General features: G+C 50.2%; 1 protein-coding gene across 1 annotated transcript in view; it reads right to left on the bottom strand.

The window, feature by feature from the left end:
* Nucleotides 1-13,999, bottom strand: part of LOC8028812 (protein tyrosine phosphatase domain-containing protein 1) — a 130,299-nt gene that overhangs the window by 96,759 nt on the left and 19,541 nt on the right. Inside the window, exon 2 of the mRNA XM_042286941.1 lies at nt 4,275-4,468. Coding sequence (XP_042142875.1) covers nt 4,275-4,468 — 194 coding nt within the window. The remainder of the gene's footprint in view (nt 1-4,274; nt 4,469-13,999) is intronic.

Genomic DNA, 13,999 nt, shown 5'->3' with positions numbered 1-13,999 from the left:
GGCTAGTTGATGTGCATTGCAATTCGTATCTGCTGGGCCAAGATGCTTTGTTGCTTCGCGTCATCCCAACAATTGACGAAGGGCCAGAGAGACGACTTTCCCTTCAAGGTTGTGACTGCCAGGAGGCTAGGGAAGTGGTTTATCGGATTCTTCCACGACTCCGCTCCGGCTGGTCGTGGCAGTGGCAGGGAGACATTTTATAAGTGATGTCGCGGCGCGACCTGGCCGGAGTTGAGGGGGAGGGAGCGCATTCCGCTACACTCGTAGAGGCCCGGCTTTCCAGAAAGCAAAGCCGAGAGGCGGGAAGCCTTCATGCAGCCAGTGTTGAGTCACCACGCGAGGGAGGTTGCCATCCGCGATATCATTGGTCCCACCGCAAGATGTCGATTCCGCTAGGATCGAGCAGGTGGCGCGTGGCGGTTACAGTCATCGTCACCTGGAATTCAATGTCGGGGACGGGGTTTTACGGAGAGCCCCCCTACTGACCAGCGCGGCTTGCGGTTTCGCTGCCTCACTGGCTCCAAAGCGGGAAGGGCCCTACGAGGTACCCACGCGAGTGTCGCGTCTTACCTACGAACTCACTCAGCTCAGTGTAAACGAGCAGTCTGGACGCGTTTGCGTCGCCCATTTAAACGACCGTTCCCTTCGCGACCAAGTGGTGGGGAGCGTCCCGCTCCAGCGACCTATCGCGCGTGGCCCAGAACGCGGACAAGGCGCAGTAGTCAGCCGGTTCGTGAAGATATTGACAACAGCCCGGGTCTTCGGAAGAGAGGGTGGCGCAGAGTGGAATAATTATGCACGCCTTTAACAGTGTTCGATCACAAAGAATTTCGGTCTGGAGTGACCGCTGGGGAGGAGCTCGACGTGGCGCCTCTCATGGACGGCCCCACAGGGATAGCCCACCAGGGAAAAGCATAGACGCCACGGCCTCCCCAGTCAGTCAAGGAGGCCACCCTGGATTTCGGTGATCCGACTCACAGGGCACCAAACCGTGGAGGCGGCCACCACGAAGGAGTCGCAGCAGTGGAGCCGGTCGGTATCAATAGAGCCTTCCAACCAAGCCCAGCGGGAGAAGGTCTGTCTGCTGAAGCCGTGGCGAATCTTCTGCGGAACGGGTCTGTCCCGTCCGCGGGCGGGGGGGGGGGGGGGGGGGGGGGGATCAATTTGGAGCAGGCCCCCTGCCACGCTGAGGACACGAGAACGGCGTCCGAAGATCATGGGGCAGGCCACTTCGTCTCTCGACAACGCAAACAACAACCGAGGCCAGAGGAAGGGCAGCGCGGTGACACCACCCTGCCGCCCATCCGAGGGCATACGCTACCAATTCTGGTCCGCGCCCTGGGTCTGAGGAAAGCGGCTGGCTCTGTGGGGTAGCCCTCGTACAATCGGAGACACGCGAGTCTGGAAGCATGCACCGGGAGCAGCTGAAGACGCTGTCTCCCCCTGCCAACGTGAAGGCGGCGGTTCAACTGCTCTGGCGAGACAAGTCCGACCTGCTCGAACCCGAGGCCCGGGGCCTCATTTATTCTCTTGGGGGCCACGCCGCCGCCACTAACGCCGTTCTTGGCCCGCAGCCGTCGCCGCGCAGCCCTTGTCGGAGTCCGTTTGCGGCCTGCCCTATGCCCGTCGCTGCTCCAGTGGCCGTTGAGAACGCGCCCGTGTCAGAGCCCGATGACTTCCTCAAAGGCGGCCCATAATTATCCCCGTCTTCAAGCCCCCCCCCCCCCCCCCCCCCCGCAGTCCCACGTATGGAGGGGAGGAAGATATGGGGATCGTGACCACTAGGGGGCCGGACATGGGCCCGCGGGGCCAAGTGGGAAGAAGAAAAAATGAAAGCCGTTTACAACTCCCTGTAACGCCGAATTAGAACGCAGCTCTTGAGGAGGAGGAGGGAAGGGTACTGGGCGGGGGGGGGGGGGGGGGTCAAGCGACCTCAGGTCACGTGACCTTGGGGGTCACGTGACCTTGTGGGAGTCACGTGGGTGTCACGTGACGTAGGGGGGTCACGCGACGATGCCGATAACGTCATCAGTGACATCACTGATGACGTCATCAGTGATGATGACGATGCGGATGCTGGCGACGTCATCAGGGACGTCACTGATGATGTCATGGCAGATGACGATGACGATGCGGATGCTGGTGACGTCATCAGTGACGTCACTGATGATGACGATGACGATGCGGATGCCGGTGACGTCATCAGTAACGTCACTGATGACGTCATCAGTGACGATGACGTGAGCGGGGGGTCACGTGACCTCGGGGGGGTGTTCCCAGGTCACGTGGCCCCGGGGGGGGGGGGTTACGTGACTTGGATAACCATCGTGACCCTCGTGAGGGTAACCCTACTAACCCTTGTGAGGGCAACTCTCGTGACCCTCGTGAGGGTAACTCGGTGACCCTCGTGAGGGTAACTCTCGTGACCCTCGTGAGGGTAACTCTCGTGACCCTCGTGAGGGTAACTCTCGTGACCCTCGACAGGGTAACTCTCATAACTCTCGTGACCCTCGTGAGGGTAACCCTTTTGAGGGTAACTAACCCTCGTAACCCTCGTGAGGGTTTCGAGGGTCAGTAACCCTCGTAGCCCTCGTGATCCTCGTGAAAATAACCCGCGTGAGAGTAACCCTCGTAACCCTCGTAACCCTCACTAGGGTTACTCGCGGTTACGCCGACGGCGACGGCGACGCCGACGTCGCTCAAGCCGGGAACGGGCGCCTAAGAGCTGCGCTCTAAACACGACACGGGGCAGAGCTGGAGCAGCGAGCTCGGGGACTTTCGGCACCAGAATGGTAAAAGACAAGGCACTGCGTCCAGATAGTCCAACTGTCAGACAGTAGATCCTTTGTACCTTGCGTTGTGTGATCTCCTTCGGGGCAGTCGAGGCGGTGCTTGATCAGGCGGTGGCTAAAGTGGGCATCCACAAGTGTCTGTGTCGGGCCATATGCTGGGAAACGCGTAGTTGCTCGTAATATTAAGACTACCATATCATCATAAATTCCACGGTACATTTTATCGCTTTTTCTTAAATAATTAATTCAATTAGCACGACGAAACAAAATCCCGGATTAGAGAATCTCGGACAATATAAAAGCCTCATTTCCCGAGTCAGCTCCGGCCGGCAGTTTTGGACTGAAATAAATGAAGTTTTGTACAATCGTTCCTCAGAAAATAAAGTGCTCTGGCCAAAACGTACTCGGCACCGCCGCATAAAGTGACTCGGCGGGTGTGCTACCATGTGTGGAGAACTACAACAGCGCGTGGATGATATAATTGCACAAGTCATCTTAAAAAGTATGCTATATATATTTCTTCGGTACCGGCACCTTCTGTCATAATGCCAAAACTAATCCCATGTAGCACTCCAAAGAGACGGCTAACTTGGCATAAGCTAAGCAATCCTGGGGACCTAACTTTTGCCTACCAAATTTTTGCACCAAGGCGTTAGTTAGCGTACAGTGATTTTGTTTCGCATTATTATGGCGTTTATTTGGCTCGCCACAAAATAGCCAAACATGCCAAGTAGAAACCGAGGAACCAGCAGTGAAGTTCGAAGATGGCATTTGTTTAGAAATATAAGCCTAACGTTGCCACTTGAATACTCAATCGTTAGGGGGGAATCATAACTCTAGTTATAGTCTCCTCTATACTGACAAAGCCTGGCAGATCACAACGAGACGTGGCCGCCGAAAGTGAAAAGGTAGAGCGGCACACAAGAGGCATTTAAAGGGCGCCAGGCTACGTCGAGACGCCAAAACACACTTGTCCCGAGCGATGGAAAGTCCGCTCGTGCTTCTCGCGTCCCACGGGCCACGCCTTCTTCTCTCGTCGGGTATTGGAACCATGTTTCGGGTCCTCGCCGCTTCAAGAGCTGTGCGCTGACTACAGGCTCCCCGAAAAATGCTCTGTGCTACCAGGTCCTCGCGTTCCAAAGCAGCGACCGGGCACTCTATGGCTTGAACTGCCAGGCTCTGTAAGTATAGAGGAGGTTATGCTCTAGCATACATTTGGCTATTTCAGATTATGACAAATGAGAGCCAAAGTTCCTGCAGGGAAGCCTAATATTGACACTTCTTTTACCCATTAGGGCCAAGATACCCAGACCCTGGCCAAAAAGGTCAAGTTTGGCTCTACCTTAGCCTCCTCGGGCTTCTGAATACCCTAGATTCCAAGACAAATAACGAATTTTGTCCCAAAGAATTATGTTACCTTGGACGGCCAAGTCATCCACCGGTTCCGGGCAGTGGCGGTTCTTTGCCAGTGTGGGAACTCACCAGTGCGAGTAGATTCCCTGTATGGCTTTGTCGCGATCGGACCAGCCGCTGCCGCTCTCGTACTTGCAGCGGGCCCCGCCGCAAAACACCGAGCACTGGAGCTCACCGGGGGCGCTGCGCCGAATGTGCTCCGAAAGTTTGGTGTAGCTGTGCACAAAAGAGAGGAGCCGTTTAAGCTCACACCCGAGATCGGTCTACAAAAAAAGGGGCTATTAGTTACTATAGTAGCTACGAGAGGAATGGTAAAACGAGTAAATAAATCTATTATATACGCTTTAAAATTACTCGAGGTACGCCACCCTAGCTGAGAAGGCTAAACAAAACATTGGATCGAAACATTCTATCGTCGTTTTGCCCTTGAGCAATTGTACTCGAAACAACCGAGAATAAATTCAGTTCTCTTTGCCAGGCAAACCTCAATATTGTTTGTTGATAATCAAATTGTTACTCGGTTATGTTTGCTGTTTACTTACATGCTTAATGTGTTTTTTTTCTGCATAATCTGTATATTGTGCCTAATTAACCAAACCATTACCCAAAAAGTCTTACGGGTTAATCATGCTTACAAGATCCCCCTCATGTACAGCAAGGAACTAAAATTCAGAACAACAAATTGAAGCACAAAACAATAAAGTGGGTCAGGTGCAAATTGAAATTGATACATTGAATGAAGGAGCCAGAGCCTTAACCTCAGATATCATGGGATATAAAAAACTTGAAACGGCAACCTGCCAAACAAACTACGTGCCTTCAACTCGAGCTGCCACGGCTTCCGAAAAAATACGAAACCAAAATACGTTGGGCTTAATTTGCCGTTTTGTAAAACAGGGATGATAAAGACAAGCGATGGAAAAGCAAAAAGAAGTTTATTTATTTACGATGCTGCGAACCTTGCGGTCAACGCAGGAGAAAAAAAAAAGTTTGTACAGTCTCCGGCGATATGAAAGACCAACTGGGAGCTCGTGGCCGAGGCGGTGGCTGGTGGGGGCGCTGCGAGCGCTCCGGGCCGTTCCGTTCTGCTTCGAGGGGAGGACGCTCACTCGGGGCTCAGCTAAAGCGCGCGCTTATCAGTTTGTGCTGAGCCCCGAGTGAGCGTCCTCCCCTCGAAGCAGAATGGAATTGCCCGGAGCGCTCGTAGCGCCCCCGCCAGCCACTGCCTCGGCCACGCGCTCCCAGTGGGTCTTTCATATCGCCGGAGACTGTACAAGCAAAACAAACACATTCCAGCACTGGGACGAATCATGATTCCGTCATGATTCGGTCGATAAGCTCTTCGTATCTGAGAGCTTGACTGAAATAAACTGCTTTCTGCTTTTCTGAAGAAAAAAAAAATCTGGGCCCAAGGATTTAGTTCTAAGTACACGTGGCACAGTGATGGCGGAATTCCTTTGCGCAAACCGGACGGAGACCGGTCTGCGGCCATTTCTAAACTTTGTTTCCCCTCACGTCCTGACGCAGCCGATGCTACGAGCTGATGGGACCAATCAGACAACGTTAAAAGCGCACCATCATGGTGTCCCGTCGAGTTTCTGTAAGCGTGTTCTTTCATAGTTGAATCAATCAACCAAAAAAAGGCCTAGTGATTGTGAGCTTTTGACACTGCTCGATTGGTCTCATCACCTCGTAGCGTCGGCTGCGTCTGGACTTAAAGGGGCACTGACACATCAAAATAATATAGAGTATAGTAAACCTAACATACTTCCCCGCCCCCCTCCCTCCCACACACACACACACGCACACTTACCCGCTTCCCTCCCGGCCACGCGAGCACTTCCCCAAGACGTGAAAAGGAACGCGTTTTAAATCAAAAGACTGCAGGTTGCGGTTTGGTAGTCTTGTGCTATTGCTTTTGACTCGCATAGATCTGTCTTCAATAGTTCACGTTTCATTTATTGATCTAAAAAAGTTTGGACCCCCCCCCCTCTTTTTTTTTTTTTTAAGCCATTTATCTTCCAGGCGGCTCTTGGAGGTTTAGTGGTTTTGTTTGCGACTCTTAAACTGGGTCAGCCTGGCCACCCATGATCTATGCTGACAGCTGACGCTCCACTCTTTTAGTGGGTCAGATAGCTTGTTTCTTGTGCTTTCCGAACCGGAAACGACCATTTCAACGACAGCGTGCATGGCTAGCCCAAGCGGTTTTTTTCGCAAGTTTGCAAAAGGTGATAAAATCATTGTTGTGGTTGTGGAGGGCTTCCTAATACCCTGGAAACGAAGTGGTTCGGGTTTTGGAACAACCACCCGGACAAGAAAGAACATAGTTGTTATTTTGAAGATGGGGTGGGGTCGTTCAAAGCCTTACCGCTTGCAACCAACTTGATGTCAATACCTTTGTATGTATTCACCGCTGTGTCCTTTTCTATTGTATGCTCAACTGAGCCATCCGTTGTGGTGGTTGTTGCCTGTGAGTTTTAGTAGGACGAACTGTAACCTCTTGCTCAATATATCTGGACTGCAGCTTCGCATTGAACAGCTTCATATCGAGCGCCTGCAGCTGTCTGTACCGCTACTGAATGCACTTCTGAGTGTTATTTGCAACAGATAAGAGATGTGGTGTAAACTGTCCGGAGGAAAAAAATATTTCTATACTTTTTTTTATTTTTTTATATTTTTTCTAAATGGTTTATATTTGAAGTCTGTTAGAAACATGCTTGGTAACAAACGTTAACAATGTGTTTTATGACTTCATTTGTATTACAAAACGTCTGACAAGTGACGGATGGGAAGAACTTTAATTTCTCTTGTCAGGTGTGCTAAAAAATCGATGCTATACGATTCCTTGGTGGACGCACATTTGAAGGTATTCCAAATTGTTCTCAGCTATCATAAAAACTACCCTTTCGAGCTTTACAAACAAAACAAAAACGGTGAGTGTGCAGGCGAGCTGGTGGATGTTGATCATGTTGAAAACAGCCCGAGACTTTGGTAAACGATGGAAAACTTGGTGCAAGAAAGAGGACACAGGACGCCTCCAAGTTCCACGAAGTTTCTCATCTTTTACTCGGGTAATTTTGAACATTCTCAAGCTTTTTGCTGCTGGGGCCTTTCTTACACGAACTACCAACATTAAAGCCCATATCCTTACAGAAGAATCAGAGAACGCCTCTAGCGAACCAACACGTAAACATGATGTGATGCGTCCAGTGCGTACGTTAGAAAACGTCCAACGTGTGCAATCAGGATGGTGTTGCGCCTAACGAAGTCACTTAGGTAGTATACCAGTAAGTGACAGTAAATGGGCGACCAAGTCTACAAAATTATAAAGTGCGAAAACATAATTTCTGGCTAAAATGGTAACTATTACGTTTAGAAAGAAAAAAAAACTCGTGCTTTTGATTGGTTTGCCACCGAAATGTCCCACACCAAAAAGTCCGTGCACCGAAACGTCCGTGCACCAAAAAGTCCTAGACGCGACCACAAAGCATTTATCTATATTCTATAAGAACTGTCAAGCCTGTAAGTTTCATTAATTGTTCCCAAACTACTTTGCAGGTTTCCCGAAAAGCAGCCAAAACGCTTCAGTGCCGACAACAACATAAAAACGAGGAAAACCGTACTTTTTCTCGTTTTTCTCATAGAGTACGGGCTGTTGGCTTCTACAGGGCTGTGGACCTCCTGAGCCAATACAAATTAGTATCATGAATAATGTATTATATCTAAAACGTTAAATTCGTAAAATAGAGCTCGTATTTGCACCAACACTGCAAATATTGAGGCGTGAGAGCGCGCATGTAGGGTGTCCCAAATCACCTGGCTCGATCTAAAAAGGACCGTAAAAATCGACGCCTGCACGCAACAATTTAAACTTTTCGTCAAAGGTGTATTTCACAGGTGGTTTTTTTTTTTGTTTTTTGTAAAGTTAGATTGTGTAGCTCCCTACACTTTGTAACAGGGTCAACGGCGGGCGTCGACGCAGACGACCAAGTCGAATGGCGGGTCGTGTTTGGCGATCGTATTGATACATGGAGCCACCTCGTTATCGAGACTGCTCGAGACCACCGTGGCTTGTTAAAAATGAGCATGATCTTTTCGTAATGTACCTTTGGTTAAAACATCATTGCAAACAATCAAATCAAAACTTAAAGTAAAAACTAAAATGCGTTTGCATAACGACGGAGCTTTTGCTGCCAATGGCGCTTTCGCTGCCAACGTATTTCGCCTGCTTGTCTTCTGCCTTCTTCCGATGTCAGCGCTATGTCCGCGTTACTTCTTCGTCTGGTCTTTCGTATTTTGCGCTGTTTTTAATCCCGAAGTATGCCACACCAACTAGCCCAAGCCTCAACTTTAGCGTCTGATACAAGTTAAGAACGCACCAAATAAACTCCACCGGCCCGAATCCGCGTCGAGGTATGACTATACGAACGCCAATTGAGTGTTCACGCAATGCTAGCGTTCGATTTATCAGCCGCATTCAAATATTGTCACCATGAAGTCGTCCTCGTGACCACGTCGATACTTCGTCCCCACGCGTCGTCAGGTTTTGCGAATGAGAACAAACATGTCCCTCTTCATGCTTGAAGCGCGGCCGGCAAAGATGTTTTTCGATCAGGTGGCGTTGCGTGCGAATGTATATGGGTCCTGCGTCCATAACCAGCAAGGTTGTGGTATAAATATTAGCCTGGAAAAGGCAAGCAGGCGTCCCTCGCGCCTTCGAAGCCACTCAGCCGGCTCAATTGCTGCCGAGCCGGCCGTCGAGTGCAGCGGCGGAAACGGGCCATCGGTATGCCGGTCTCGAGCACCGCCCGTCCGTGACCGCCTCCTTGGCGGCCGCCACGCCGGTGGCCAGAGACCCCAGATCTTTCGGGCAGAGGCGCACCTCGGCCCCGAAAATCTACGACGAAAACATGCGTTTGAGGGGAAGCATAATTGCCGGCGCGTTTAAAGTGTTTCTCGGTCGGAGTAGACCGGGAATATTGTGGCGCCTTCGCCATCTTCACGGTGCACTATGGGGATCCGATGTACGACAGGGGAAACAGAAAAATAAGTTTATAGAGATTATTTTGTAGTAATGTAGACATAGTTACAGTTGCGCACAAAAGGACCGGGACAGAGAAGAGGAACGCTTCTCTGTCGTCTAGGTGTTTCTCTTGTCTGTCTCTGTCCTTTTGCGTGCAACTGTAACTATGTTCAGTTTAGTTTGTGTTCCTTTTTTGCATTATAAACTCAGAAGGAACAAAAAATATAGATGGATCCGCTTTTTTGATATACGAAGCACCCGAGTCAGCCTGAGTATAAAGCGGAACAGCCCCACAATTCCCTTTGTCACGCTTTGCAATTTCAGATAGCCGCGAAGTCTTCTGGGATTTTTCGGAAAGTGTTTGTTGTCGGGTATGAGGGCATAAGGGATGGGTAATATGTTACGTCAATATTTAAAATAAGTACCTCTATCCATTTAAAAGCGGGTAAGGAACTGATGACGCCTAAGCACTTCTTATGAGTTGTGAATGCGAAAGCATGAATGTTGTTCTTCCGCTCCCTTAGTGCGTCTGCGGTGTACTGGCGTGGACGGCCATGTTTCGCTACTGGCAAGGTTGCAGCAGCCAGCAGCGACGATATAGATGCCTCAGGCGTCGCCATGTTCCTCGACGCTGAGAGGAGCAGATGCGGCCGCAGTCCCCCCCCCCCCCCCCCCCTCTTCCTCCCCCCTTTCGGCAACGCCTGACACGAGAGCGGCGGCCGAGCGCGAGATTTCGTGAAGCGGCCGCCATCGGCTACCTAGGAGCCGTTTCGCTCAGCCAATGGGAGAACGGGCATTTCCTTCGCGTTTGTTCGCGGTTACAGACACCACCTGATCCACTTAAAGGGGCCATGAAACGAATTTTGGGTTGGGATGAATGATTTTAAATTGGGACTTTACTAATCGCATATCGTTTAGTTGGCCAAAAGAAAGAGGCTGGAAAGTCAACAGCCAGCTTTTCGGTACGAATATTTGAAAATATATCGGACTACTTTGTACCTTCTTGCCTTCGAAAGCTCTCCGCCTTTTCACTAGGATACATCCGCGGTTCCAAAAGCGCGTCACCGGCGCCAAACTGACGTCAGCTGAGCCCAGCTCACGCATTGGACACGGGAACAGCGCCACTCGGACGTATGCGCTCGTCAACAGGCAATCCGTCGACGAATATTTGGATTCGCGTTCGTGGCCAATAAGTGCCCTGACGGAACTTATTGTCACTGGCGAATGACAAGTTGTATGGTGTGCATAAGAAGCACCGTGGAAGCTAGGAGTCATCGCACCGGTGCCGCAGGAATGTCACAACCACGTGATTTCACAATTCGCATTTGAGTTGAGGATTAAAGCTAAGGAGGAAGAAGTAGGAAAATCGTTTCATGACCCCTTTATTGAGATAGTTAATTCTTTGCGCATTAAAATACTTTCAGTATTTTGAATCTCACTGGGTCATTCCATCTCAAACGTCCCAGACGTTGCGCTCCACCGTTTGCGATTTTGAAAAGAAAAATCGTGGCTTTTTACCCACAAGGTTCCTATCTTTTTCCTAAAATAAGACCTTCACGGTCTCTAAACTGGCCCGGCCGAACGGACGGCGTTGAGAAATTCGCGTAAGGCTTTTTAGCCGTTCTTCTTGATGGTGTTGCAGTAGACTTCTTCAGCAGGTAGGCGTCTGGGCGTTCGTGTGGTTCGACGATGCTTGGTTTCGGCTTCTCCTGAATGTATAGCCGCAAACATCGGCAGTTCCAGAGTAACGTTTACTGCCATGCTGTTACCTGCACGGCAGTGCCCATCTGAGCAATGATGGGCACTGATGAAGAGCTGGGGCGGCATGGCAGGGTCGATGGTTAGTCGTTGTAGGAGGAGTGAGCTGGGGTACGGGTTGTTGGCCGCCTCCTTGTTTCTTGTGTTAATCTTGTCGGATGAGCCTTGGTGGTCTTGGGACGCCGGGGGAGTGGCGCGCCGTCGCGCCATCTATCGGATTTTTGCGGACAATAGCGAGTCTCCTTGGGCTGTATTTGTCCGCAGCCATGGGTCCATTCTTTCGCCACATTTGGCAGGTGAGGATGAGAAAAAGGCAGGTCACGTTTCCTCCATCGTCCATGGTCCCTTCGTGGGGCTTGCCGCACGTGGAGCAGACCTGAGGTACAGAACAGATGTCCGGCTTATGACCCATCTTATGAAAGATTCTGCACGTCACAGTTCGTGCCCTGTACGGGTATACCTGCAGGACGCTGCGCCTGCAGTGCCTTGGTTTCCTCCATTCCCGTTGGCAACGCCCGGGAAGTTAGTGCTTGGGCGAGCGAGTGCCCGCTCTTGGTGCCTCCACACTTAAAATTTTTACACCCTTATTCGTGTAAATGGCTCGTCCTCTGGCTAACGCCTTTATTCGTGTAAGGGTGTTAGCCGCCGGAGGTGGTGAAAATCGAGTTAACTGCTAACACCCTAAAAACAATATGGCGGCCAGTATGCGACAGGCGATACGAGCCTGGCGAGCCGTACGCGGCTTCTCGCCGGAGCAAGAGCATACGGCTCGCACGCTCGTTTGGTGTCATCTGTAGGCGCAAAAAACTTTCCAAACATCTCTATGTCCAAGCGCCAACACCGCAAATAATACGAGTAAGGCCGAAACCGCTGGAGAATGAACAGCCAAGACTGTCGCCGAAGTCTCGCTCGGCCTGCTCGATGCCGGTCGCATTTTCATCGCATCAGAAGCGCTTATAAAGAAGGGATAGCTTTACAAAACACTGACAGGCTGGCTTTATTGAACAAAACACCCACTTGCCGTGGACGACAAGTTGACAACGAATCGCTCTGACACCCTCTGTCGACAGCGGCTAGGAGGTATCGCACTCGCGCTCCGTGTGGCTCTCGATTAACTATTGCCTGTGCTCACCTCTGTTACGTGCGTTATCCACTCATGAACGCTTGTGCGTGAACAGCGGCATTCAGCACCTAGAACACGCGCTGGGGAAGCCGCCTAACCTCCTTTTGTTGCAATCAGGCAGCATAACACGACGACACAGCTACCAGCGGAACCGAACAACTCGGAGCGATCAACACGACGGATGGACTAATGGCATCCAGCCCTCCAATAGTTATAGACCACCAACCGGCACACTTTTCAAATTGGGCGGCGACAACCCCCATCTAGCGACGAAAAAAAAAAGTGATCAACATTTGAAAAAAGAAAACAGCAGATTTTGCTGCCCACCGCGCGGTTACATTCACTTACGACATGGACATACACACAACACTGTACACACACAAGGGCATACAAGCACTGATCAACTGCACAATACACAACAAATAGCACATACATCCTACTTTTTTTTTTCTTTATTGACACATACATCCTACTTACACAAACCAACAAGTGCCCCGAGCGGTATATATGCCCTCCTATTTCGCGCATCGGTTAGCCCGGTGACCACGCTGGTCTTAATCAAGATATGAAAAGATTACGCCAATTTTATTTTTCAATAATATTTTTTCTGTATTTGTCTTAGGTAGGTACACATATCCCTTAATAACTTCTTACAGCATAATGTATTATAATGATACGCGCCAAACTTCTAGTAACTCAACGTGAGTGACGAGAAAAAAAAAATCGTGTGAATTCTGTCTGGCAACCACACTCGCGGCGTGGTTGCTATGGCGACGCTGTCGGTACGCGCGCCGGCAGCCGTCCAGCTGGTTCGGCCGTTCGGCTACGGCCGAGTGCGCGAGTCCACGGTGAACGCCGCGAACGCAATCGAGAAAACAAAGCGTCGACTACTGAAGCTGTGTACGTAATCTAGTTTCCGCCCGTTCGCTGCCGAATTCTTCGTAGTCTTCTTCCGCCCGCTCGAAAGGGAGCAGCCTACCAGTCCGATTACCGCCGTGGCTTCAGTGGCTTCATCTTCGGAGGGAACTGTCAACTGAATTAGTTCCAAAACGCGGGTGGAACAGGCAGCGCAACGTGGCGCGGTCCACGCACAAAGTCGGTAAGTAAACAAAACACTCAATGCCGTTCCATTCTTTTTTTTTTTTTTTTTTTCTACGGGGGCGCGCGGTGTTTCTGGGTGGCTCAAGGTATGGGAAAGCAACCGGAAAAATCGGCGCCTGATCGACCATGGGGTGAAAATTTCAAGGCGTATCGTATGCAAACGACAGCGTTTGCCGGTGGAAGACTCGGTCGTCCGTGGCGAAAGCATTTTTAGTATTTTTAAGGATGTTCTAGCTGCAAAAGAAAGGAGCGCCTTAAAATTTCACAAGGTAAAATACACTGCTGAGGAAACGACGCCCCTTTGCGTGCAGGCGCCGATTTTTCCGGCAGAGTTTAGCGCGCTGTGAAATGCAGTGTGCATTTAGGGAGAGTTTTGGCATAATATAATGTTGCTCATTGGAAATAAAAAAAAGAAATGCTGGCATCATATGTTTACAGACTCTTAGTTATTTTTGGAATCTTAAGTACCCTTTTTGTGGCAGGTATTGGACGCCAGCACATTTTACGTAGGAACGAAGAGTGGAATCCGGCCAATTCCCTTCCACATTAACATCAAATGAGTGCTGTGAAAGCAAAGAAGAAAGTGAGGGTGAAACAGTTCCTGCAGTAGTAAGTGCCAGAAACAAGAAAAGTGCCCCGAAGTGGAAAATATACTCCCTTGAAAAGGATCCAAAAGAAATAGAAGTTATCAGGTATACCGCCGAGCGTCACAAACCTGGACACTCCATTTCAGTTTTTTAAATGCCCATGCCCTGATCAGCTGTTTACAGCAATATTTGAGGGGACCAT

The sequence above is a fragment of the Ixodes scapularis genome, unplaced genomic scaffold, assembly GCF_016920785.2.
Source record: "Ixodes scapularis isolate PalLabHiFi unplaced genomic scaffold, ASM1692078v2 PGA_scaffold8__174_contigs__length_109621045, whole genome shotgun sequence".
NCBI lineage: Eukaryota > Metazoa > Arthropoda > Arachnida > Ixodida > Ixodidae > Ixodes > Ixodes scapularis.
Note: the sequence above shows the minus strand (reverse complement) of the source record. Positions and strands in the feature narration are given on the sequence as shown.